Here is a 27,633-nt window from a genome sequence, read left to right on the forward strand (position 1 = left end):
GGGGGAAGCTTGGCTACCGCGGAACCAAGCTTCTGCCTCCTGCCCCCGCAGGGGAGAGCGGTGGGCGGGGGGGCTGAGTGGGACTGGGGGACGGGACCACGGCAGGGAGCTGCATGCCGCTCAGAATCGGCTCGCGTGCCATCTTTGGCATGCGTGCCGTAGGTTGCCGACCCCTGACCTAGACAGTTATTCCCCATTTTGTAGCTGTGCATTTGATTTTTGCTTCTTAAGTGTAGTACTTTGCACTTGTCTTTATTAAATTTAATCTTGTTCATTTCAGACACTCTCTAATTTGTCAAGATCTTTTTGAATTCTAAGCCTGTCCTCCAAAGTACTGGCAACCCCTCCCAGTTTGGTGTCATCTGCCAATTCTATAAGCATACTCTCCACTCCATTATCCAAGTTATTAATTAAAATATTGAATAGTAATGGACCCAGAACTGACCCTTGTAGGACCCCATTAGCTATACCCCACCAGTTTGACAACAAACCATTAATAACTACTGTTTGAATATGGTCTTTCAAGCAGTTGTGCACCCACCTCACAGTAATTTAATCTAGACCACATTTCCCCAGCTTGCTCATGAGAATGTCATGTGGGACTGTGTCAAAAGCCTTACTAAAATTAAGATATATCATGACTACTGCTCCCCCCCCCCAATCCACTAGGCTAGTAACCCTGTCACCGAAGGAAATTAGGTTGGTTTGGCATGATTTGTTCTTGATAAATCCATGCTGGCTATTCCTTATAACCTTATTCAGGGCTGGCTCCAGGCACCAGCGCAGCAAGCAGGTGGTTGGGGCGGCCAACGGAAAGGGGCGGCACGTCCGGCTCTTCGGCGGCAATTCAGCGGCGGGTCCCTCAGTCCCTCTTGGAGGAAAGGACCTGCTGCCGAATTGCCGCTGAAGAATGAAGCGGCGGCGGTAGAGCTGCCGCCGATCGTGGCTTTTTCTTTTCTTTCTTTTCCGCCGCTTGGGGCGGCAAAAATGCTAGAGCCGGCCCTGACCCTATTGCCTTCTTGGTAATTACAATCTGACTGTTTAATACTTGGAAAGATACTGGAACAAATTATCAAATTTAGGCTGACTGGGCTATAATTCCTTGGGGCCTTTTTGTTCCCCTTTCTAAAGGTATTATGTTTCCCTTCTCCAGTCCTCTGGGACCTCACCCTTCTTCCATGAGTGCTCAAAGAGAATCACTAATGGCTCCAAAATTCTTCAGCTAGTTCCTTAAGAGCCCTAGAATACATTTCATAAGGCCCTGCTGACTTGAATACATCCAACTTATCTAAATATTCTTTAACCTATTATTTCCCTACTGTGGCTTGTTCCTTCCCCCTGGTTGTTAATATTAGTTGTGTTGAGTATCTGGTTTTGGAACATCTTATTCAAATGGCTAGCACACAACAGGGATAGCAAGGTGCTCCAGGTAAACATGATAGCTGAATGCTTCTAATATGATGATCAGAAGAGAGGGGGTTAACTATGTTATTTAAGTGGTCATAATTAAACTTCAGAATTAATATCCCGAAGGTACTATTAGGTCAACTTAGTCTGGCTACAGACTCAATAAAGCAATAATATTTCTATTATACATGCTCACTTCTTACAGTTCATGTCACCCTGTAAACTATCACCATATTTAGTCATGTGAATGTTATCCCATAAGGGGTGTGGGAAGAGTCCCTGGTGGAGCCCTAACTGTTCCTTTCCACTGAAGTGTTAACATTATGGGGAACTGTACAGGAACTGATCTAGAAGGATTGCTGTGGAGTGAGGCAAAAGCCCTCCCCTGACTCCCTGTCCCTGGGGTGAGATACTGCTAATATGCCAACATACTCCTCTGCGATGATTAACCTCACTCTGCCTCAAGACAGCACTCCAGGGTAATTCATCTTTGGGGACAGACAATCACGCTCGTACAAATGTGTAGTCTAAACCCACATGGAATTTGAGCCTCATCAGATTCATAAAACAACAAGAGAAGTCACTTTTGCTGAAGTTTTGAGCCCCTCTCACCTTCACAGGATTTGCCAGCAGCATGACTTGGGTGATGGCAGCGGGTGCCTGGATGGGGTTGAATGGAGAAAGTTCTGTACCCGAGGGTGGCTGCAACTTCACTTTCATGGACTGCAAATGTGAAACAAAAGGAACCCTCAGGTACCGTGACCTGCACTGGGGTAACAAAGGATTTACGCACAGGCTGTGCGCCCAAGCTGTGTACATGAGCAAGTGTCCATTTGGGACGAGCAGGTGACACAGATAAGCTCGGTCTATACTGAGCATATAGTCATAGGCACATACCAAAATAAATCAACATGGAGATAATGCACTGGCCCGGAAAACCATGACAGCACCTTTCTAACACAGGGGCTCCTTGGAAAAATTTTAATACAGATTCCCTAGCCTAGCCAATGCAGATAGGACATAACCAAGCTCCAAGCTATAATCAGTCATCCAAAACTAGAGAGGGGAAAAGATCAAAAGCTCACATTGAAACCTCTCCCAGAGCACAGGGGAAAATATTAGCCCCTGAAACTGTCTCATTTTGTCCCTTCCCCTTTCTAACAACATGACCAGGAGCTACTTCCATTGGGGCTCTATGTCTTTCAATCCCCTTCTATAAACTGGACCCTCCCACTTGCTTTGTGTCTGCATTTTAGAAGCCAGCTTTCCTATTCTGTTGAACGACACCCTCTGATGTTGGTGGAGGAGAGATTTCAGAACATGGGATCATTGCCCCAGTGTGATCAGAAAAGACAAGAGGAAAAGCCTTGTTAGATCTTCTAGTTCAGGGGTGGGCAAACTTTTTGGCCCGAGGGCCACATTGGGTTTGCAAAACTGTATGGAGGGCTGGGTAGGAAAGGCTGTGCCTCCCCAAACAGCCTGGCCCCTGCCCCCTATCTCCCACCCCCTGACTGCCCCCCTCAGAATCCCCGACCCATCCAATCCCCCTGCTCCTTGTCCCCTAACCACCCCTTCCTGGGACCCCCTGCCCCTGACTGCCCCCCAGAACCCCACCCCCTATCCAACCCCCCCTGCTCTCTGTCCCCTGACTGCCCCGGCCCCTATCCACACCCCTGCCCCCTGACAGGCCTCCCACGCTTATCCAATCCTCTCCCCCCCATTCCCTGTCCCCTGACCGCCTCCCCCAGAAGCTCCGCTCCCATCCAACCGCCCCCTCCTTCCCATCCCCGGGGACCCTATGCCCCTTATCCAACCCTCCGGCCCCCTTACCATGCTGCTCAGAGCAGCATGTCTGGCCACCACGCCGCCCAGCTGGAGCCAGACACGCTGCCGCACTGCCCTGCAGGAGAGTGCGGTGTGGCACTCCAGAGTGCTGCCCGCTCGGCGGTGTGGCTGCTGGGAAGGGGTGACAGCAGGGGAGGGACCGGGGACTAGCCTCCCGGGCCGGGAGCTCAGGGGCCAGGCAGGATGGTCCCGCGGGTCGGATGTGGCCCGTGGGCCATAGTTTGCCCACCTCTGTTCTAGTTCATTTCTTGGCCAGGACAGGATTATTCCCTATTGTATATTTTCTGGTCGAATGCCCAGTTTAGTTTTAAATGTCCCTTTCAATGGAGTTTAAACCCACCATTTGGGAGTTTATTCCATTTGTTGATCACGTTGTCCGGAAGCTGAGGCTTTAACCCAATTACAGGGACATGGGTAGGTCCCAGCTACACCACAACCGTTAGCCAAGTTTTAGCAGTGTCCCTGACGCTGCTATGGTCGTGTAGGCGAGGCCAGAATAGAACCTTTTTCCAGGTGGTGTCAATAGGCCTTTTAAAGCTCAAACCCCTGAAGACTGAAGGATGAAGCTTAGCATGTGTGAACAGTCCTGCCACTGAGTTAACCCCAGCCCAGTGCATACACCAACATAAAGCTGAGCTGACCTTACCCTGCAGGGGGAACATGCTCTCTACCAGCAGTTTCTGTTGCTATGTGTTATTTAGGATATAGAGAGTCCATCTGTCCTCCCTTTCAGGGCTCTTTGGAAGCAGAAGGAGTAGAGGCCCAAGAAAAGCTCACACTGTAATGTCATGTCCGAGTCCCAGAGCTCACACCCATTGTTTCAAAGCAGAATCCCCATCTACCTTCAGGTCTGCGTGTCCCTACCTTTGGTACTGCAGCCTGCAGTACAATGTTCTTCACAGGAAGAGGTGCTGTGTTTAACATGGACACCACCACAACCAGCACGTCTGACCGCCCCGGTGGGCACTCCTTGGCAAAGTGTAAGAGGATCCTGAACCCGTTCTTGTCGTAGGCTGTCACAGGAAGAGCACGGCCTGGGGGTGGAGAGAAGGGGAAGAGAAACACAAGACTACATCTGTACTAGCATGATGCAGTTCAACACTGGAATCTCACTCCCTGGCATTTCTCTCCATGGCAGGAGCTTTCTCAGAGAACCAACAAGCTTTCCCCGGTTTCAGTCCCACTTCAGGAGCAAAATGTTTTGTGCTCTGAATGCAACAGAGCTGACAGAACAACCTACTTTATCCAAAGGCCAATCGCCTCCTCATCAGAACAGACACCCTGCGTGTCGCTCTCCTGCTTAGCCAGGGCTGGACTGGGCTTTGACATAGCCGGATGGTTTTTAGGTAAAACACAGTGGAGGTGTGTAAGGGCAGTAGCGCAGGCAAGAAGCACAGTTGGGTGTGTGTCAAGATGACAGCACTGCTACACAGTAGGGACCCTGGCTCAAAGCTAACCATGGTTTGCAGTGTCAGGAGTGAGGCTCTTAGCACCTGGGTTGAGTGGCATGTTGCAGTGTGGTGTTTCAGAGCACTCCAGCACTGTAAGTGGCAGCTCAGTCTCAGAGGCAACTGTCAGCTCAATTGTACACGTGCGGCAGTGTACAGAGAACACAGGAAGGGGATTCCAAGGAGAAACAGTAGTTTCAAATTAAGGGACTTAAAGACCTCTTAATTCTCTTGCTGGCTGGAAGAAGATGGCCATAAAACCCTGGCCTGAGACCCTACAATTTTTTGCACATATTGTGCTGTGGGGGCAGGTCCGGTCCAAATGAAAGAAAGTCCATTCCATGCTTAACTGCCAACAGCCCCATCCTTGGGAACCCGAAAGCTACAACCAGAACTAGTTGCATAGCCTCCCTAAATGCAATCTGTGCTAAGGGCTGGATTCTCCTCTCGGTTCCATCCCTGCAACCCCATAGACATGCTTCAGTGTTGTCTGGGTGCTACAGAGAGAATTTGGCCCTGTACCGCTAACTGACAGCGTCTGAGAGTAGGAGTATTGGAACAGCGACAGTCCAGGGTTGGGAGCAGGCTGAAAAGGGTCTGAGATACTTACTGGGTTTAATGGATTCCAGTGGAACATGGACATTGGCCAAAGAAGCGTCAGGCCCTTTCAGAGGGCTGCCCTGCTGTTGGAATGAAGCTGGCTGGTAGAGAGGGCTTCCTGAACCAGCCGTGCAGCTGCTTGGAAAAGGAACAGTAGAGGCCACTGGAGCAGCAACTGGCAATCCTGTGGTGGATATTAAAGGGGCAGAGGTGACAGTGGCTGGCAAGGTAACCCCAGGGTGGAATACCGAGGGCGCTGACTTCACTTGGGCTGAAGTCCTAGGAGGGAGACAAAAACAGAAGTGGCAAATTAAGAACTATATTGGCTAGCAGAAGTGGCAGTGACAGCACTGAGCGTGAAGCAGGCTTTCACTCCATCTCCCGCACTACTAGAAACAATGGCAAATCACTAAGAATATAAGAACGGCCGCACTGGGTCAGACCAAAGGTCCATCCAGCCCAGTATCCTGTCTGCCGACAGTGGCCAATGCCAGGTGCCCCAGAGGGAGTGAACCTAACAGGTAATGATCAAATGATCTCTCTCCATCAAGTGATCTAGAGTGAAAGCAGTGGCCTGCAATCGTACCGTGGTGTCATGACACTGTAAAGTTTTGTGTGCTGAGCAGTGTTGAGCTGGGTGAGTACTACACAGAAAACCACAATGTTTCAGGGAGTGGTGGTGATTTGGGAGGTGTCACTCCTCTCCAAATCAGCAATGAGCCAGTGCCTCAGCATTGTGCTGGGACCCAGTACTGCTGGAGGATGAGATGAAAACGAGGGTCCTGGTCACTTATGGTCATTTAAGGATCTCAGGGCACTTTTCACAAGAGTAGGCCCTGTTAGCCCCAGTGTTCTGGCCAACTTACCAATCTGCCTACCTAAACCATTGTGTAGTGTAGCTGTGCAGTGCAAAGCAGCTGCTGTGCTTCACCACCAAGCTGGCTGCATGTCAGTGGTGGGTCAGTGACCTTTGGGTATAGTTTGTATATCAGTTTGTAAAGTGCTTTGAGATCCTTCAAGAGGAGAGATGGTAAATAAATGTAAGACCATCACTATCCAACAGTAAACTTCCATCAAACGAGAGTGAGAAACAGGACATCCTTCTTGCAAACCTGATAGCTGTAGCAAGGGTAACTTTCAAACGGGAGAGAGGAAGCAAAATCCAGGACTATTACCCTTTGGCCTCTTCAAGAAGATGTCCCAGTGCATCCATATTATGCAAAGCACTGCCTCCCATGGCTGAACTGAGGTACCGGGGGGTAGCTGGCATAGCCTTCGGCGGGCCCAGAGGGGCTGCTGGTACAGCAGAGAACAAGAACGGGGCTGTATTAGGTGCAGGGATATTAGAAACAGTCTGAGAGGCTGTGAAAGTGGAAGGCAGAGGCGCTGATGTTCCACACACAGACTGTGACGTGTGATGAAGAAGAGGGTTCACTGCAGTATTGCAGGCGACAGTCACCAGGTTCGGACTAAAGAAGTCCAGGTCCATCTGGTCATTCTGCAACAGAGGGGACAGGTGCATGCTATTAATTCCTGCCATGCCTTAGATACCACTATAACTCATTGAGATAAGCCTCACCCATTAGGACATGAGGGGGAGGAAGCTAATGGCAAGCAGGAGAGTATGTTGCATCTGTTGGACTACATCCAATTTGTAGTTTACTTGACAGCATATGGTGCTGTGCTGGACTGGATACTACTAGTGGACAGGAGCTAGGTGGGGAGGCAGAAGTTGAGGTGGCCATGTTTATTATGGGCATTTGGATGGGGATTCCTAAGGGCAGTATCCTAACAGAGCAGAGAAACTTACAATAGCCTATTCCTGGGGGAATTCTGTGCCACCGCGCATGCGCAGAAATGATGTCCCCTGCAGATTAATTTGCTTCCATGCAGAAAAATGACTTTCTGACAGGGAAACAAAGGGAAGCCACAAGAGCGGTCATGCGACCTTCCCCAGCAGTATGTTTTGGGTGCCCAGGGCAGCCAGCAGAGAGGTAAATCACATTGGGCAGGGAGCGGGACTGGGGAAGACCTGGCTGGTGGCTCCTACCCTGCGCTGGGCTCAGCTGCTAGTCCTGGCTGGGCTGGGAAGGATGGGACTTCCTCTTCCCCTGCACAGCATCCAGGGCCGTGTCAGACCCACCCCCATATTTCTCCCCCAGCTGTAGGAAGCTCTGCAAACTCCCCCTCCACCCCCTACCCCGTGCTTCCAGCACCCATCGCTCCTCAGCTGCAGGGGGAGGGATCCCTGTACAGGGAGCTGCTCCCCCATCTGCCCAACCCCCGTGCATTCAGACCCTCTCATACCCTGACCCTCCTGCTAAGCCTCACCACCCCCTGCCCCTAGGACCCCCCCGATGAGCCCCACTCCCCCTGCACCTGGACCACCCCAACCCGGATCCCCACTCTACCGAACCCCAACCAGCTGCACCAGGACCCCCCTCCCACTGAGCCCCTCACACCCAGACCCCTCTGCTGAGCTCTATCCCCCCCACACCAAACCCCCACCCCGCTGAGCCCCAACCACCTTCACCTGGACCCCCCTGCAGAGTCCCATTACCGTTGCACCCAAAATCACCAACAAGACCCTGTGCATCCAGATCCCCCCCCGCACCCGGATCCCTCACTGAGCCGCCCACACCCAGATTGCCCCACACAGAATCCTCTCAAACCGCACCTGGATCCCCGCACACTAAGCCCCTCCACACTTGGATCCTGCCTTGCTGAGTCTCCCTGTGCACACCTGGTGCACCTGGCACCAAGGGACAGGGCCCTGGGGTGTTTCTGTGGCAGGCCCGGTCCTTGCGCTGTGTCAGGGTTGAGTGCAGCCTCACTGCTGAGTCCGTGTCCCAGCGGTGGGGGGGAGAGGGGGAGCCGGAGCTGCACAGTGATCTCCCACCTCTGGGCAGCCAGTGGCCTGTGCTCCCCAATGCCACGCTGGAGCCTCCACATTTATTTGACAAATAAAATTTGCAGAATTTTGCAGAATTTTAAAATATTGTATGCAGAATTTTTATCTTTTTGGCGCAAAATTTTTAATTTTTTGGCAGAGAATGCCCTCAGGAGTAAATAGCCAGAGCAGAGGAGAGAGAAGATGGACAGTACATTTCAGTGCAGCAACAACTGAAAGGTGCTACCTCTTCATTCAGTAGTCCCAGTGTCCTGGGACGATGGACTCTGCCTTTGGCCTCCGAGTGTATTCAGTCCAGAATACAACTATTCCTTTGCAAACTGGGTGCATCCCTTGTGGTTCTATTCAGTCTAGACTTACTGACATCCTCCCCATGTGAGAGGGTAGCTTTGGTATCAAGCTTTGTTGAGATACACACCAAAAAGCAGCACATACAAAGAAGGAAAGTGAAAGCAGAGATATCTTCTCTGTACTGGTTCAGATATCCCAGTTACACAAGGCCAGAGGCAAGAACACAGGTCTTCACGTCTGGAACAGTTATCGTCTCTGGCCTGCGTCTGAGCACTCCCCCAGGATATGGCAAAAGCACCACCACTGCAACATCGAGAGTGCTCAGAGACCTCACGCAACGACAGTCTCTCTCTCAACAAATCCCTCTCTTCATACCTGGAACATATTCCACTGGTTGTTTTCAATTGACTCTTTCACTGCACTGGGGGCTGGGTCATTCAAGCCTGAATGCAGAAGAAAAGATATGGAAACTGGAGTAAAAATTCTCAACATTAAAGTCAAGAGGCAATAAGAAGGGGAGCTAGATGGCTAGTTTTCCTAACCCCCTCCTACCTACTATAGGGTGTTTGACCACTGTGGTAAAACTACTCAGTTCAACTCTGTAACAGTTTGAAAGCCTGATGAAAGAGACATGCATGTTCCATGGCAATGATCAGCCACAGGCTCATAGATCTCATGCAGAAATGTCCTGCACACGCAGGCAAGCTTCTCCATGCAGCACTTCCAATGTTCCTCTTTCCTGACCTGTAGCATCCCCTGTTATTCAGTAACAGAGTCCCAAAGGCATGTACTGTGCAGGCTGCTGTAGGCAGATTTGCTAATGCACTTTCTCCTAACCACAGCACCCACTGCTATTTCAGTCCTGAAACTTGTAACGAAGTGTGGTGGTGGTTCTCTGATGTGGACAAGCATCTGTAGGGATTAGACTGGGATTACAGCAAACTCACTGCATTTGTGACCTACCCCTGATTTCAGGAGGAGCCTCCAGAGGTTTTAACTTTAGCCTACTGCCAAATTCCCATTTGCAGGGCCACTCAGTGGAGGGAGCTCTTTAGGTGTCCATTGGATGACGACATCCAAAACAAACCAGAATAATAAACTACAGAATTGGCAATCTATGGCTAGTACTAATACATTGTTCTCTGCTGCCCAGCTCTAGAACCAAGCTCCATGATAAAACCCTTTCCCCAGAACACACCCTAGCCACACCAGCCTCTTACCTAAACACAGCAGCTCCTCATCCAGCAAGAAGAGGGAATTAGCCGTGCTGCTCTGATGAGTCAGAGGAGCTTCTACTTGGCTGGAGGACCGGCTCCGTGAGTGACCAAACTTTTGAGGAGGAGGTGGGAGGATGGGGATTTCTGATGAAGCTTGTGTCGGCACTAGCGCTGGTGCTGGCGTTAGTGTTGCAAGTGGCATTGGTGGTGGTGGGGTGCTGGAGACGTCCATGCCAGCAAGGTCAATGAGCGCACTGAGATTACTGGTGGGATCGCTCCCTGCAGAGATGGGGAGAAAAGTTATAAGAGGGACTGCAGTCAGCTGGAGCAAAGGCTCTGAACAATGTGAAGACAATATCCAGGGCCAAGTTACCGCAGATGATGCTTTGGGTAAGGGGGTTTCTCTTTTAATCAGAATTTCTGACTCTTCAGAAGAGAGGGAACCTAGATGCTTTCCACTGGAGTATTTGCTGTTAAACTGCTATTGAGCTGGACACGATATAGTTAGGAAACTTCTGTATAAAAAGATGAGCCCAATCCAGCCACTGCTCTCTCCACTGCATGTACTATGTGTAGTGTAGTTGGCAATCCTTTCCAGGCCTGCATAGCTCTGGCTAGAACTTGGGAGACCCAGTGTGGTGACAATAGGCAGCACAGGTTGCAGTCAATCAAGGCGTTACTAGCGAGCCAAAGAGAACTACAGGCTTTCTCTGTGTCCAGAGCCCCCTTCAATTTCATCACAACCAAATTCTGGCTCTTCCCTATGACAAGGGACACCATTCTGTACAACGATCGTTTCCCTCATGTTTTTCATCCAAGAATCTTAAAAGTGTTTTCCAAACAATAATTATGCCTCATGGCACCCCAGAGAAGTGGGTAGTGTTAGTCCCATTTTCCAGATGGGGAAACTGAGGCAGGTAGTGGATGCTAAGGGACTTGCCTAAATTCACACACTGAGTTGCTGGCAGAGCCAGAAACAGAACCCACATCCCTTGACTCGCAGGCCCCTGCTCCAATCCCTTAGATAATGCTCCCAACCTTACATTTAAGCACAGAGAACAAGATAAACATTAAATGTATGTTAACTTCTCCCCTGCTGGTATTTAACCCTTCAGGTGGGGCCAGGACGGTTGAATAATCTAACTAAAATGTTGCATTCCACATCAACTGTTAGTAATCCAGACAGGAAAGCCCAGCTCAGATGCAGGTCTGCTTAGTCAGAACGTCACAAGTCATAAGGTTTCATTATTAAAAAGCCAGCAGTGGAAATGGCGGAGCCTTCCAAGTCAAAGCATTGTCACCGGTCGCCAGAATTATAAACTCATCCATGTGTCCATCAATGGCTGCTGTTTGGGAGATGATTTGTCATTCCTACCTGGACGGGTTTTAGCCCAAACAGCTGATAATACTGTCCTTTACTGCAATTACTTGGACACCCTTCACAAGAGGAAATTCAAAATGACAGGATTCAAAACTGAACAGAACAGATGGCTACTCACCTTCTGTTGCAGACAGTGTCGGGATATCCACTTCACCATTGATGACTTGACCCTCGATTATTTTTTTATAGGAATTTATTATCCGGGATAAATTGTCACTGGCCTGCAGAATATCCCCTAGATGTGGGAGAGAGGGAAAAACTCCAGTAGAGATTTCAGTCACTTGGCTCTCTCTACTGCTTTGGACGCTCAATAATCATCATCAACAACAATCCATTATTTAGACTGCAAGCTCTTTAGGGCAGGGCCTGTCTGTGCAGCGCCTCACACAACGGGGCCCCATTCTCAACTGGCCCTGAGGCACTGCCGTAATAAATAATAACTCCTCAGCGATTAGCTCCCATAGGGACATCTCCCCTCCTCTGAGAGCCGTATCCCCCTACTTTGTGTTCCCTGAGATTGTTTCCCACACAGCCTCCCTCCCTACCAATTCTTACTGCCAGGGCCCTGCTCTAATTTAGATCATAAGCTTTAAGGGCCTTGGGTTTTTATCAGCCTGTTAGAGGCCGGACACATCCATGGAGGCACAGAAAGAAGTAACGTAACATTAATAGCCCTCTTGCTGTATCCCTGCACAGCTGCTGGCCACACCAGCCTGGCTGCAATCTCCTTCTTAAGCCATATACCCTCCCCACCAAAAAGGGGAAATGGTTGTTTTACCCAAACTGCTGTCGTTATCCTCTGTTTCACTGGCCAGTTTGAATAACGTCCGTCTTTTGGTTTCACACCTTTCGTAGAGCTCCTGGGAAGAGAGATCAGGAGAAAGGGTCTTATCAGCCAAAAGCCATCGACAGCAACAAACCCTGCTCTTGCAGTCAGCATGAAATGATTCATCTGCATGGAAGTCCCAGTATGAAGGGAGACCCAGAGTCTTTTCTTGATGCGAGTGCTGGTCCAACTGGGTGTCCAAATTCCCCTTTCCCAGCTCTATAGGGAGCTATTCACCTTTTTATCAGCATAAGGAGACCAAGTCCGATCTCCATTCTCATTATACTAAAGATGAATATCAGCCAGTGGTATGCTATGTACACAAGGCGCGCACTACATGCCCAGCTGGCTGTGCGTTGTCCAACTGGTGGCCCACAGGACGATTCTGTCCAGCCCCGAAGGGGGATGCCATTTTGTAAATCTTGCTGTACTTGGAAGGTCATGCTGCATGGAAGACACCATTTTGGACCACGTAAGGCATGCAAGTGAGTTGTTGCATGTCTTACTACAAATGTCACGGCCTGCCACTGATACCATCAGTCCTCCATGCTATCGCCATTGATGCTTAATTCTCTTTATACTCCACATGCTGGACTATTTTTATCATCATCTCTGTTACAGTAGCTCCTTACGACCCCAAATGAGGATGGGGTCCCATTGTGCTAGGTCCTGTACACTCCCTGCCCCAAAGAGCCTCCGATCTAATTGGGAGAACGGAAGTATCGTCATCCCCATTTTACAGATGGGGAACTGGGCACAAGGAAACCACATGACTTGCTCAAAGTCAGAGCTGGGAACTGAATCCAGATCTCCTTAGTCCCAGTTCAGTGCCATAACCAAAATTCCTGTCTTCAGTCCAGGGAATGGTCCATGAGCACACAGGTCACTACCTCCACTCTGGTGGAGATGGGTTCAAGGAAGGGCAAGTTTCTGAATTAGTTGTTGTTTTTTATCATCACCTCAGGTGCTCGATTGGTCCCTTTTGGTTATTATTTTCTTGGTGCTCTCTCCATTAAATACAGTGTCTACAAGCTCTTCCCCTGAAGGGAAGGAAACCTTTGTTGTTTGGATAAAAGATTTTAAGTTTATTTGAATATGGTGCTTTGGGAGATGACTATTTCCACCACAAGCAGCATGGCCAGTGGCACTGGGAATCAGAAAATGTGGCTTCCTGATTCTGCCACTGACACACTGTGTGATCTCAGCAAGTCATGCATTCCTGGTGCCCTCACTTTCACCACCTGTAAATAGAGATAGTGCCTGCTTCTTTACAAGGAATTTTGAGTCCTTCAGCTGAAAAGTGTTAAGTGCATAGTATTATCACCTCCAGCTGATCGTTCCCATAGATTGCTCTCAGCTCTGATCGCTGCTCTTTATATCATTGATCACTTTGTTCTGCATATTTGCAACTTTGTGCAAAGGTAAAGCTCCATAAAGTCTGGAAGAAGGAAATGCTGAAGGACTCCTATGCAGAGGAATGAGCTTGTACTCACCTTCATGAGCTCCTTATCAGCCTCTGACGAGTCCTCTTTGCTGTAGTGAACCAGCATCTCATTCAGCAGCTTCACGTTGTTATTCACTTCCTCTAGAGTGTGCATGCGTTTTGTCACCTTCTGGATCCGAGCCTCATCCTTCAAGGTTTGAAACAAAAAGAGAAGAGTATCAGAGGGGTAGTTGTGTTAGTCTGGATCTGTAAAAAGCAACAGAGAGTCCTGTGGCACCTTTAAGACTAACAGATGTATCGGAGCATAAGCTTTCGTGGGTGAATGTCCACTCCATCCGACGAAGTGGGCATTCACCGAAAAAGAGAAGAGTGAGTCTTCCCACAGATCTCAACAGCAGGAGCTCAGCTGTGAGTTACATCAGATGAAATGCTGATGTGTTTTTGAAATAGAGCTGGGCAGGAACTAGATTTTCTATTTTGCTGGAAATTCTGAAATTTCAAAAAAAAAAACTTCCATTCTGACACAGAACAAAACCAAAAAAGTTCAAAACTTCTCGTGAAAGAAATTTAAAAACAAAATTGTTTTGGGTGAACTGAAATGCTTTGTTCCAATAAAATTGAAATGTTTTGTTCTAATTTTAACTTTTTAAAATGTTATATTACACAATATAAAATTTTTAAAAAGTAAACAAAAAGGCATTTCAAAATAGAAAATCAAATCATTCTGTTCTGAAGAGTTAGAACTGGAATATTGGAATGCTCCGTTCTGTTTTTTCCCTAAACAAAATTTTGTTGAAATCAACACGTTTCCGCAAAAGGATTCACTTTCAACAAAAGGACATTTTCCATTCCAAAAACATTCTGTCAGAAAATTTCTAACCCATTCTAATTAGGCATCCATGCTCTCCACCAAAGATAAGGGAGACCCCCCTCCAATGTGATGCCTAGAGTTGCATGGAGGCAGGGCTAATTTATATAGAAAAGAGATTCCAGTGACTTGTATTCTCTCCAAATTAGAAACTGTATTTCTCCTTGCCAGAACAACACTGGGTCACTTGAACCCCATGACACCTGAATACTGGAGTGGATGGACACATCACAATTTCATTAATAGGTAGGGTGGGATATATATGTGCATGTAGACAACTTGCGATAAGTGCCAGATTGACAACCCTAGAGACAGTCCTCTATATCCACAGATCAGATCCTACAAAGACAGCAGCACTTCAAGCTTCTCCCTCACCAATCCCTGATGCAGAGTGCCCACTTGAGGGGTGAGAAGGTAGTTCATTCCCCATGGTCCATTTGATCCTTGCCCTTTCTGCTATATCTTCCAACTAGGGAACCAACTATAGAGGTTTTGTGATGCAAACACCTGTTAACTGGGACCCAGAGTGAGACTCACCAACAAATTCATTTCACACAGCCCACCCAACAGCCACTGGATGATATCAACTTTCAGTTACTACAGACTGGATGTGAACTGGCAACCCTAAAGGTGAAAGGTTCTAGACCTCATTGCTAATTCCCTTGAGTCATTCAGTCCCTAAAGCTTCAAGCACAGATGAGCAGGCCGGTTTAAATAGTTGAACTAGTGCAATACTAATGGAGAGTGAAAGAACAAATCCAGCGATTCCGCCATTCACGAGTCACTAAAGCTATGTACCAGCTAGTGTTAAAAAGTTTACAAATGACAAAGCAAGCCCCTGATAATGATAATTCCTACAGGGGTTTCCTTAAATAATTCTATTGCTTTTTCTTACCTCTTTTACCATTGATTTAATAAGCTTGTTCGCCTCTTGTAAGTCATCTGGGTTTTTGCTTTTTAACAGTTTGGCTAAAAGCTGTAAGAAGAGAAGAGAACTTTTTAGGAAAAAGTACTCTCTTATTAAAGGGAGGCAGAAAGATCATGTATCCAATGGTTGCTGCACTGGAGAAAGGGAAGTGGACAGTTCAGAGAAAGCAGACTTAGGTCAAAGCAGCTTACTTTGCTTTTTCAGCAACAGTAACTTCCGTAGGAGTCATTCATGGATTTGCTAGTTTGTTTTTTGTTAAATTGCCAGATTTTCATTCACATACAGTACAAGCACACTGGGATCTTGGAGACTTTCTGATACTAGACAAGAGTTCCTCCCGGTGCAGAAAGGTGAAAAGCTTTTCCTTTCCTCCATTACAGCAGTTGGAGAGCGACTTAACTAGAAATGGCCAGATAGTGACAACACTGAGATGGTCTCTCACTCAGGATTTCAACTCTGAGTCTCCAGGTGGTAAGAATCAAACCCACAGTCCGAGTGAAATCAGGCCCACATACCAGCAGATTAGAGCTGAGTCAGAACACTTCCTGTTACTTAAAGTTGTTTTGTTTTGTTGGTGGGTATTAAGATTCCAGCCTTCACTTTACCTTGGATTTCTCCTCATCATCAAACACAGGGTTTTTGGGGCGAGGTGGTGGAGAGGGGATCAGGGTTCTATCCACTGGAATTACAGGGTCACACATAACAATACCTGAGAGAAGAGAAAACAAAGAAGGTTTGTACCGGCAGTCACTCAGGACAGTGCTACTATCTGCATACAGGCAGCACAGAGAGGGTGCAGCGCTGCTGTTCGCATACTGGGTTCAGAGGGAACATGCAGCCCAGCTCTTTGAACACTGGGATGGAAGGATATTTCAGTGAGGATTAATACAGCAGCAAAATCCCTGTGCATGTTATCTGGTGAACTGAGGGATGTTTTCCTTAGGGAAAGGCCAACACTCCAAGGGTTAGTTTGCCACATCCTTACAGTTTCTGTACCCGACAAGTATAATCAATAGCGCTCCACTCTGGGTCTTTCTCCTTTCACATTGGCCTGGGAACCCCAATGTAAGGTCCCATGTAATCCTGCTTTGTGCAAACCCAAAGCCATGTATATCTTCAGCATGGGAGGCAGAGCAGACAAGCGGAGAACAATAATGCAGAATGTGGTATCCACAGACTCCTAGCCAATAGTTGGAGAAAGGATCAAGTTTCATGGCCAGGCCCCACCACAAAATCCTTAACTTTGCATTATACTCATAGAGGCTTCTGAAGGCAGACTCTCTGTGCTGAAGCTATGAGCGTCTCTTCTGAGCACTTTAGGCCTTGCCTATGTGAAAAAGTTGCACCAGTTTAAAGTGCAATTTTAAAGCAATTTAGTTATGCTGGTGCATGAGGCTGTGCGGATGTTCTCATTTTGGTTTAAACCAGGCTTGTTTAGTTTAAATTGATTAGGAATCAGCTTAAGCTAAATCAAGATAAGCCACTCAAACTAAAATAAAAGTGTCTACACAGGGGTTTGCACTAACTAAATCAGCTTAAAAACCAATTTAAGTTAAACCAGTGTAAAATTCTCATGTAGACAAGGTCTTTTCTACCATCTGATTGAACAAGTCCTGCCCCCAAATAGAGGCTGCCTTCTTGAGTGTCCCCTCTTTGTGACATTCCTGCTTAAACATGTAGGGTGCAAGAATGAGAAGCTGCTTCCCACCTTGTCTCTTCAGCATGTAGTAGGCATCTTTGATTTTGGATTCCTCTGGCAGTGCTACTGTCCAGCTGTACAGCAACTCAATAACTTTGGTTTTCACCTTCTCTGAGACTCTGTCTCCCAGGTACTGGGGGGGGGGGGGGGGGGGGAGAGAGAAAGGAAAACATGTCAATCTCTCTCTCGCTCTCTTTTCTTTGTAAAAAAAATAAATAAATAAACCAACACTCAATATGGGAATTCATTGGGTGCTCATTAAAGTCTGTTTTCACATTAGATCGGACTATGAATATCCTGTCTGTGCTGATCTGGGATACAGTTTCATAACACAGATGGCCAGGAGCACTCATCATTAACTACATTGATACAAGATGCAGTTCACCAAGACAAAAACTTCCCTCACCTCTTTAAAGTAACATTTACATTGTGTTTCATGATAAAACATCATCTTATCTCTATCTGCCTGAGACAACATGAGCCAAATTCAGTTTGGAGTTATACCACGGCTAAACGGGATGCTCTGGGCCCAATCCTCCCCACAGTGAAATCAGTAGGTGCTTTGCCAGTGACTTCAATGGAAGAAGGATCAAACTTCCTGTTAGTGTCCAGTTGCTTTTGTCTTAAGAAAATGATGGTGATGATAATACTTTGCACTGACATCATCTTTCACCAAAGAATCTCAAAATGCTTTCCAAACATGAATCAAGCCCCATAATATCCCTATAAGGTACATAAGTATTATCTGCCTGCCATACTGATGCACAGAGAGATTAAGCGACTTGTCTAAGACAACACAGCAAGTCAGTAGCAGACCCAGGAACCAAATCCAGGGGCCCCAACTTCTAGTCCCTTGCTCTAACCATTGAATCACAATTCCTCCCTGCTGATGATCATGTTTCAACAAAATGAGTAACACAAGGTCTAAAAGTCCTTGCACCACATTAAGGAAATGAGCAATGCTAAGTATTGCACAAGCAATGGGAAAACAACTGCTGCTTGCTGAGAGAACTAGTAATCAGAGTGCAAACACCCAGCAAACAAAAGCTACAGACTAATTCACACAGTGAGCCAGATACTGTGCTGCACGCTTTGGGAGCTACTTGTGGTTTTAGAAAGGCCAGACTGTTACACAGAGGTATAGAAAATAGCTTAAAGACTGACCTTTGGAGACACAACTTTTATTAACTCGTTTAAAAACCGAAACTTCCCTACTTCATTATGAAATCTTCTCCCACAGTTCTTCATACAAGCTTCCAGCACCTGTGTTCAAGCAATAGAAACAGGTGGTGAAATCAACACACCCCAAACCCAGAGAAATAACACAGCTGCTTTCCTTTAAGGGAGGCCCCAACTAGAACAGGTGACAGGTAAGGGTCACATTTCATTGAGATAGAGGAACTTCCGCCCAAGGACACAAGGCTTGAACCCCACTTCTTTGACTGTGAAGTTATCAAAACAGGCAGCTTCCCCAATCTCGACAGAGCACGCTGAGGAGCCATCTCCTGGAAAGTGGCAGAGGTGGGGGAAAAAAAACCTCCCTGAAGGTAACAAATAAAAGGATCTAGAGTGAAACTGAGATTTTCTGGCTCCAGTGCCATTAGTAAACTAACTCCATGCTTCAGTTACATGAGTCAAATATCCTTCTTTCTCAGTCTTCATCCCCTTGCAGAGAAGGAGAATTAAGGAGTTGACTGTGTCAGTTTCAGTGAGCATGGGAATGATGGTACTCGATAACCCCACTGAACAGTAGGTATCGCCCCCCCCTTAAATTCCACACTGAAGAGCCCAGCTTGGCTCTGGGCTTTGAGAGAGGAGGTAAGGACTACCTACTGTCAAGGCCTGGACTGCCTCCCATTCCTGAGGTGACTGGATTTTATGAGCCAGTAGTCTCACAGCTATCTGTGGACTGAAACAAACCAAGGTGCCACATTATAAATAAAACAGACACAGGGATTTTAGGACTTTCTAGACTTTCACAAAATCTTCTGATTAGACAAGTAGGGTATCACAAAATTAAAAGGAAATGTCACTTTGCCCTTCTATAGTTTGACATCTTCAAAGCACTTTAACAAAATAATCCTCACAGCATCTATGTAAACTGGGGTGTTTACACATTTAAAAAGGGAATATGGTCTAGTGCATATGGGCTGTGCACGGGACTGGTAACCAGGAATTCCTGAGATCTAATCCTGCTTCAATGAATGTTTCATGGTGTGGCCTTGAACCTTCTCTGTGCCTCATTTTGCTTCGTCTGCGGTAGAATAATACTTCCCTACTTTGCAGGAGTGCCATGACTCATGAGGGTTCGTTAGTTATTGTTTATAAAGTTTTTTAAAGATGTAACGCCTTATATCAACTTGTGAATGGCTTAGTCAGAATGGAGATCACTCAATATATACAAATTGCAGCAAGGGAGGTGTAGGTTGGACATTAGGAAAAACTTCCTAACTATCATGGTAGTTAAACACTGGAATAAATTGCCTTGGGAGGTTGTGGACTCTCTATCATTGGAGGTTAAGAGCAGGTTAGACAAACACCTGTCAGGGAGGGCCTAGATAAATACTTAGTCTTGCCCTGAGTGCAGGGGACTGAACTAGAACAACTCTTGAGGTCCCTTCCAGTCCTATGATTCTATGAAACAGTCTATGAAAATAAATGATAAGGATTATTATCCCCATTTTACAGACTGAGAAATTGAGGCAGAGAGGTTAGGAAAGATTACCAAGGCCAGAGAAGCAGTCAGTGTCAGAGGCAGGTTTAGAACTCATGTTTTCCTGGCACCCAATCCTGTGCTCAGATCATGTTGCTTTTCAAAGAAAAGAGGAAGAGCTTTGCTATATGCTTCCACATTACCCTGCTTCCTTTATGTTCATGTTTTCCTTGTAATATCAGCATACTTTACAAATATAAAACATCAACACCTGGACATAAATTTTTTTTTCAATTGAGAATGTTAAAATACGACACTAAGTCTGACGGACTTGGACACACACCCTTCAAGTTCTTTGTTGATCTGGTCACAGAACCCAATGATGTACTCCCAATCTTCTTGCCTGTTAGACGGGTTGGTGGCTTTATCTTTAGTAAAAAGAATAAAAATAGAGAACACACATTATCAAAACACAACAAGAAGCAGATTAATTGGCCTTTCCGAGGGAGAAGTGTCAATTGCCGCCCATCAAAACTGAGAAATGAGTTCACAGTTTCCATTCCCATATATCTGTGGGTGCTTAGTCAGGAAGGAGTGTCAAAGTCAAATCAGGCCACTCCAAAATTAGCAAAACACCTAACACAGTTCTTTGCAGAACCAGGCAATGAAGCTCAAGTACTTACAGATTCAGTATTTTCTAGTTACTGAACAGAAGAGAACAACCTCACAGTCTTACCCCAGCTAGGCAGGCTTGCAATGTTGTCTCTCTCCCCTTTGTCCATTTATAATATTGAACTACTTAGGGCCAGAGCCTTCAGTCCTGTTGTATGCAAATCTCCCTTTGCAGTCACTGGGAGTTTTGCATGTGTACAAATTGCAGGATCTGGGGTTTAACACAGTACATAGATCCTTTACCTTTGATGCCTTGTTCTTGGAACACCACAGAATTTATTAGCTGCCTTTGCATTTCTTACTGGAAATGAGATTCACAATCCAGTTTGCCAAACCCTTATTTTGGGATACTCCCTAGCTCACAGAGAAGCAGATTGCAGAATACTGAAGCTACTGAGATCTATTTTTGTTAAGAATGTATCTGCTCCAGATAGGTCAACTCAGAGACAGCAATGGGTTTTCAGTGGCAGAGGCTCCCGCTTCAACCTAATTCTACAGCAGAGCCAACTGAGGCATGATGTAGTAGAGCGGAAATTTGTTTGTTGCAGTTTTGCATGACCAATCCGGACTCTCTCCTTCTCCCAGTGACTAAGTTATCAACAGCAGGAATCAATACCAAGGGGAAAAAAATATGTTACAAATCCAGCTGAACTACAGCAAATCAAACCATAGTGAAAGGAGGTAAACGTGCATGTACCGTAGTCTTAAATGTAAATGTACAAGAATAAATTTAAGTGCACACTACACTACAAACTGTCATTAAATATCAGCATTAATTTCAAACACATCCTTCCACCGGGCCACTGGCATAAATACAACAATTGTCAAACGACTGCACTGAAACTTCTGTTTTGAAGTGCAGCCGAACCCTCTTGCTGTTGTATTCCTACAGTGTTTGCTTGGCTTTGCTTTCCCCAGAAAAATGCTCCCATAATCTCACAGGCCCCAATCTTGTGAGATGCTTCACATATGTGGACCCCTGTGCCCAGGTTGAGCCCCAGTGGCTTCTATGGGACACTGGGCGAGCAAAAGGGCACATACCACAAAGCTGCTTCCCTTGGTCTTTAAATTAAGCTACTGAGCTGTGTTTTAAACTCAAGAAAGTTTAGTTAAAAATGTAGTTGCTGCAGTGACACGTATTTGTTAAAAACACTAAAACCTTATTACCATGCCCTTAATTTCTAAATACCATGACAGCAGCATGAAAAACCGGGCTTACAAGACAGCCTGCTATCTTCATGCAAGCAAATCAGCATTCCGTATGGCTGAGTACCAAAGCACCCTTCCACTGCTAATGCCACCAGTTTGTGCTGCTCTTTGCACAATGCAGACTTAAGAAATATACAATGGGATGTTCCATTATTACAAAAAAACCAACTAATTCCGTTCAACCAATGGACATTTGGGTGGCAGCGCATTCTGACACCAGGAGGGAGATCTGGTGTGGGCAATGAAACATAAATGACATTTCCACGGTAGTCACTAATTTTAAAGCTGCTCTGCTTTTTAACTTGAATGACTTCTCCCAACATGTCTTGGAATCTCAGAGGGTTGAATATTCTCAGTTTAGGCTTGGAGACACCTCACAAGCCTTGTTGTTTTACATTCAGAACTCTCATGATAGTCCATTCCAACAAGAAGAGAGACGTCATTAGGGGGAGTTTACATTCCACATAAGGAAATCACCCTCTATAAATATCAATGTGATACCTGTATGATATCCTATTTCATAGATGTCAACATGCTCTATCAGAAATTCTGTCCTGGCCTGGAGAGTGAAGTCCTCTGTTTACAAAGCAGGTAAAGTGCAGGCAGCAGCAGAACAAGCTTCCTCACTTTGCCTCATTAATGTGCCTCAACCGTGATCTGGAAGGATCACCTCTAGGAGGAGAGATTTACCCCTCAGTGTTCTCAGTCCTTGGCCTCTCTGTTAATACTGCCAAACAAGGATCCAGATAGCACCTGTTGTGGAAGCAGGTTTCATGTGAACACTTGGTCTACTAGGACACAAACTAAAACTTATCAACTGATTACACATAGGGCCCTGAACAGCCCTCGGTAGATCTGAACCAGCACCTAGAGGAAAGGGCTCTATAACACTACCACAATCCCATCACCATCCAGTCCCGTGGCTTTTAGACACTGAAACATTTGGGTCACATCTGATGGTATAATAATGTTGTCTCATACCTGATCTGAGTGTCAAAGCCACTCAACATTCCTTTGCTGTTCTAAATCCTGAAACACTAATGAGGTGACACTCAGCTGTAAACCAAGGGTGCCTATTTCATTTATATAACAATGCTTTGGAACCCTGGGGAACAGAGAATTTTAATTGTCTAATAAATTATTCATATTTTCACTGTTTTACTTCTCTGCTGAAAGAAGGAAAATTTACAAGCCAACATTCTAGATGCCCATTACCAGATTGAGGGCTTGAATTGGGATCCTCAGCTCCTAGCAGCTATGTGTCTGGTGTTCTCACTCTCTCTGTATCCCAGGTAGAATAAGCAGAATGCTAACTGGTGATAACATGGAAATAGTTGATAGTATTTACACACACACAGATATAGTAGGCTTTATCTCTCTTCCCCCTCCCTCTTCTTAGATTATGAGCTCTCTGGGGCAGTACACTATATATTTACTATATGTGTGGACAGTGTCTAGCACATCATGGAGGTAACTATAATATAAATAAGCTACCTTGTATGTGAGCATCAGACTGAGCAGGGAGTGTTAAGCAAAAGGATCCAGCTGTATGGGAGCAACTGAGATTCATTTATTAACCTCCCCTTCCCATTTCAGCTAAGGCTGGAGGTGGAACCGCATGCAGGGAGAGGAAGAGCGCTGTCATCCCAGCAGCCAAAAGTGGGAGGGGAGAGAGGATAAATATGCTGGGTCATCACATATTGAAGCACATCTCCCGCTGCAGTGTGAGGACTGGAGGCTGCGACTCCCATCTGATGACAGAATGGCTCTGCTGCTCAGTTGAAGGGCAAGTGCCATTGATTCAGAAAATTCCTGGTAACACAAGTCATGTTCTGTCCTTTACTTGATGTGGGAGGTTGGTCCATACTGCTGTATGGATTTTGCCCCTTCCTTCAGTGAGGACACAATGGGTACATCCTCTAGCTTAGCATCTGACACAACACTCCTTTTTTTGATAGAAAGTTATCAGAAAAACAGTCTAAGTAATTCAGCTTCCTAGCCAAGTTTCCCACTCCCATAATCACACAATTACCACGAAGTAATGAAGAGTTATACAATGGCACACATTCCCCTCACCTTTATCCAACAGAACGGCCACAAGGCAACAGGTACCTCTCCTGTATATCTCCATTGTGACCTTTTCCTCCCAAAACTCCGCTTCCCTGAGGGAGGGAGTGTCATTTGGCAAAGACACCCGGACTCCCCCCACTAGCCCACATACATTTCTTCAATGGCCAATGGAAAACAAATTATGCTCCTCTACAATGGGAGGATTCTATAATCAGCCCAGCATGAGTCACTGTACCAGTGATCAAGCATAAACTTATTTTTTTAAATTAGGAAGCAACATTCAAGTCTCATATCTAGGCTTGACATATTCCATTTTCATTTTTGTTGATAATTTAGACGGATAATATTGATGTTCATTTTTAAGCTTTTCTATTTTTACTGATTTAAATGTGCACACCTATGGGAAATTATGGGGAGGATCAGACAATATGGGTCATCAGACAATAATTATTAAAAGACAGTAGACACTGCCATTCAAAAAGATAAAGCTTTAGAACTATTAAAATGCAAATTTTAAATATTACATGTCAAAATATACAAAGTAAATATCCTTAAATCAAACTCTATTCTGTTCTCAAGCAGTGTTTTTCTTACTTTGCCTCTCTGTACATTTCAATTACCATCCATGGAAATATTTTTGTCAGTTTATGCATGTGAGGTGAAATCGACATTTACCGATAAAAAAATGATCCTTTCAAGCGCACTTATGTCCCATGAAAAATGTGCCCTCCCCTCAGCCCCCAATCAGGCTCACCGAAGTTAGTGATATCCCTATCTAGTTGTAAGTGACCAAGCCATAGGACATCCACTCCCTCAACTTTTACAGTCTGAAAATTCAAACTGTTGGGAAGCTTTTCCTGCTACTCAACCTAAAATTTCCTTCATATTAGACATATTTTCATACATGATCTGTATTCCATTAATCAGTTCTCTTTGGGGAGAGAAAAAAAGAGAGACTGGGTGTTTCTGAGTATGTCACTGGCTACAATTAATACATTGCCAGAAAGATACTGACACATTGTGAGGAACTCACAAGATCAGCCAAAATGATCAGCAGGCAGGAAGAAATGATTTACAAGGAAAGACGAATAGCTAAAACAACTGACATAATTACAGAGATAGATGATAACATTCTACACCTATTTGAATAGTGTAAACACCATGGTGGAAGAGGAATTATTTAAGCTAATATATGGCGATACAACTAGGAGTAATAGATTTTAGATTGTAAACTCTATAGGGTAGGGACTATGTTCTGTTCTACATTTGTACAGTACTGGACCCTGGTTGGGGCTTTTAGGCCCACTGTAACACAAATAAATAAAGAAGTGGGATGGGATGAAATAAAGAAAGGGAAAAATCTAGGCAGTAAGATCTAGTAGCTTGTGGAGTAGTCTCCCTAAGGGAAGTGGTGCAAGCCCCAGACCTTGGAACATTTAAAAACAAATGATTACCATTATTATTATTTATTTATATTGCAGTAGCACCTAAGAGCCTCAGTCATGGAGCAGGACCGCATTGTGCTAGACGCCGTACAAACATGGGACAAAAAAAAAGTCAGATTGGACAGAATAACGTACAATTGGGAACTGTTCAGCACTCGCTGGGAGATGGACTAACCAAGACTTTTTCTACCTTAAACTTCCAGGATTCTGTGAATAGAGTGACTTGCCCTTAAAAATATGATTCCAAATATTGAAGCCTGTAACAGTTCCTGTTCTAAAATCTTTTTAAAAGACAAACTCTATTTATTTCATCTGAAGCCTGTAACTCCGACTGTGAAATGATAGCTCTGAATAAGGCAGGGGTTTCCCCCTGGTGTAACATGACTGCATAACATATCAGAGAGACAGGGTGGGTGAGGTTGTAGCTGTTGTAGCTCGAAAGCTTGTCTCTTTCACTAACAGAAGTTGGTCCAATAAAAGATATTACCTCACCCACCTTTTTTCTCGGATATCCTGGGACCAACATGGCTACAACAATACGTATTAGGTATGACTGATTTAATGGAGAAATTCCTATAGGTGTGGACTATGACAAATAGCACATTGTAATTGGCCAAGCGAAGAGAGGTCTGACATTCAATTTGATGGCATTTCTCTGTCATCTATCTATTACAATAACTTTGAATGGTGCACCTGATCTAGTCCAAAATTTCAGGGAATGTTCTAGGCATCAGTGGGCAGAATCCTATTGTTTCAGGTGAAAATCGGAAAACTGGAAGGAGGAAATGGTAGGCACATGGAGCTCCTTCCAGCTAGTCAAGAGACCCAGCTGCTTCAACCACCTCTGTCATTGTCTATAGATCCAAGAACTAGTTGATGACACCAATTAACACTTTCCAGAAAAACTATTTCCCCCATCTCATCTCTGTCCATCCTCCCAATAGAGTTTAACATGTTGACACCCTGAATGACTTCCCGTTCCCTCCCAGACAGAAATAATAATGGTGTGCGGAAGGGCAGTATAAAGGAACACACAGAGCTCCTCACATGGACGAGTAGGGGGAGCACACAGAGCATTTAGTATGGGAGGGCAGAATGGGGGAAGGGGACATAAAGACCATGGAAATTGGAGGGCCCACAGAATCCCTGCTACAGTGGAGAAAAATGGGGGACAATGGTCTGGGGGGAGTTGGGACAGACAGAGCTCCTGGCATGTGGCTGAGGGGGCAATGAGGGGGGACACAGAGCTTCTTGCATTGGAGAAGAAGGGGGCCCCAGTCATGGGGGGCAGAGGGAGCATGGGGATCTCTGGCATAGGAAGAATGGGGGAGCATGGGGGATCACACAGAACCCCTGGCAAGAGGAGGTTGCAGAGAATCCCTGAAATAGAGGCGGGTGGGAAAGCAGCACACAGGAAACCTGTGGAAGGGAATGGAGGAATGCAAGAAGCTCAGCCTACAAAAGCTACAAAGTGTGTGACCACCTAGTACAGTATACTTTGCAAATGAGACTCCAAAGCACAGGAAAATTTAGAGAAGAAGGGAATACTGACCTTTTATAGCCAAAGAACTGATCGTTTGGAGGAGGTGGGGAATGAGTAAAGAATTTCCCGGGTTCACAAATGAATCACCAAATAACAGGCCAGACCTGCTGTTGTGCCCACTGCAATTGCAGCTCTGGATTTCTGCTTCACTCATACAGTCACAATGAGCACATTGAACACTCATTTGGACAAGTTATTGGTGGGGATATTTTTGAGGGGAGAATTATTCCTCCAGTGTGAATACATAACAACCCATCTCCCCTTCCCCTCCCCCCCCAGCTCTGGCAGAGAGCCAGTCTACAGAGTAAGTTCCTCCTTGGTATTACCCCATAAGCAGGCAATCCCCTTCAGTGACAGGGATGGACTGCACAGTTGAGCAGAGAAGCGACAGGAAGTCAGTGGCAGGAAAGGGACAGGGAGTGAGTGACAGGGAGGCAGACAGAGAATGGGGAAGAAAGCCAGGCAGTGAGAGAGAGAACAAGCCAAAACTGAGTGGGGCGAGTAGGTGGAATAGCCGGCAGGCACTGGGAGAAGAGGGGACAGGCACAAGACAGGTCAAGTACATACTCAGAAATGATTAGAGACTTTTGATTTAAAAGCAATGAGGAAACACTGTGCATGACTCTAGGTGGGGGCAGGAAGGGGGGAAAAGGCAGCAGAGACAACATCAGGCTATTAGATAACCTGACAGGGACTCAGAAATGGGCAGTAAGGACAAACAGACACATGGGATAAAACCCCAAATGCACTAGAAAGCCCTATTCCAGGCAGATGCTTGGTACATTATTTATAAAACAACTAGCATGATAATACCTGCATAAATAATCATTTCCTTCTGCGAGAGATCAGAAGGCTCTGTCCATCTACACACAGAGAAAACACCTGTATAGCCAGCCCATCATGCTGCTAAGAGTTTTTTTTCATGCAAGTTGGTGGTGATGACAGAAAGTGGGTGCCAGGGGCACGGGCACAGAAGGGGAGAGGGAACTGGATAGGGAGTGGGAGGGCATGGAGTGGGCATGGGAGCATTAGACAGAGGAGGAGACATGAGCAGAGAAGCAGGGAATCATGGATATGGGGCAACAGGAACATGGCTAGGACGGGGGCCATAGAGAGGGGCACACAGGACCATGGATAGGACGGGGGGCCATAGATAGGACGGGGGACATAGAGAGG

General features: G+C 46.0%; 1 protein-coding gene across 1 annotated transcript in view; it reads right to left on the reverse strand.

Annotated features, from left to right (window-relative positions):
* Window positions 1-27,633, reverse strand: part of GGA3 (golgi associated, gamma adaptin ear containing, ARF binding protein 3) — a 32,042-nt gene that overhangs the window by 3,198 nt on the left and 1,211 nt on the right. The window contains exons 2-16 of the mRNA XM_024214128.3: window positions 19,862-19,946; window positions 18,699-18,774; window positions 18,030-18,128; window positions 16,875-16,998; window positions 15,772-15,875; window positions 15,134-15,214; window positions 13,420-13,557; window positions 11,879-11,960; window positions 11,219-11,335; window positions 9,723-9,998; window positions 8,878-8,945; window positions 6,476-6,798; window positions 5,311-5,579; window positions 4,117-4,286; window positions 2,020-2,130 (exon numbers count right to left, since the gene is read on the reverse strand). Of these exons, the coding sequence (XP_024069896.2) occupies window positions 2,020-2,130; window positions 4,117-4,286; window positions 5,311-5,579; window positions 6,476-6,798; window positions 8,878-8,945; window positions 9,723-9,998; window positions 11,219-11,335; window positions 11,879-11,960; window positions 13,420-13,557; window positions 15,134-15,214; window positions 15,772-15,875; window positions 16,875-16,998; window positions 18,030-18,128; window positions 18,699-18,774; window positions 19,862-19,946 (2,123 nt within the window). The remainder of the gene's footprint in view (window positions 1-2,019; window positions 2,131-4,116; window positions 4,287-5,310; window positions 5,580-6,475; window positions 6,799-8,877; window positions 8,946-9,722; window positions 9,999-11,218; window positions 11,336-11,878; window positions 11,961-13,419; window positions 13,558-15,133; window positions 15,215-15,771; window positions 15,876-16,874; window positions 16,999-18,029; window positions 18,129-18,698; window positions 18,775-19,861; window positions 19,947-27,633) is intronic.

The sequence above is a fragment of the Terrapene carolina genome, unplaced genomic scaffold (genome assembly GCF_002925995.2).
Source record: "Terrapene carolina triunguis isolate 2854851 unplaced genomic scaffold, T_m_triunguis-2.0 Scaffold192, whole genome shotgun sequence".
NCBI classification, from domain to species: Eukaryota; Metazoa; Chordata; order Testudines; family Emydidae; genus Terrapene; species Terrapene triunguis.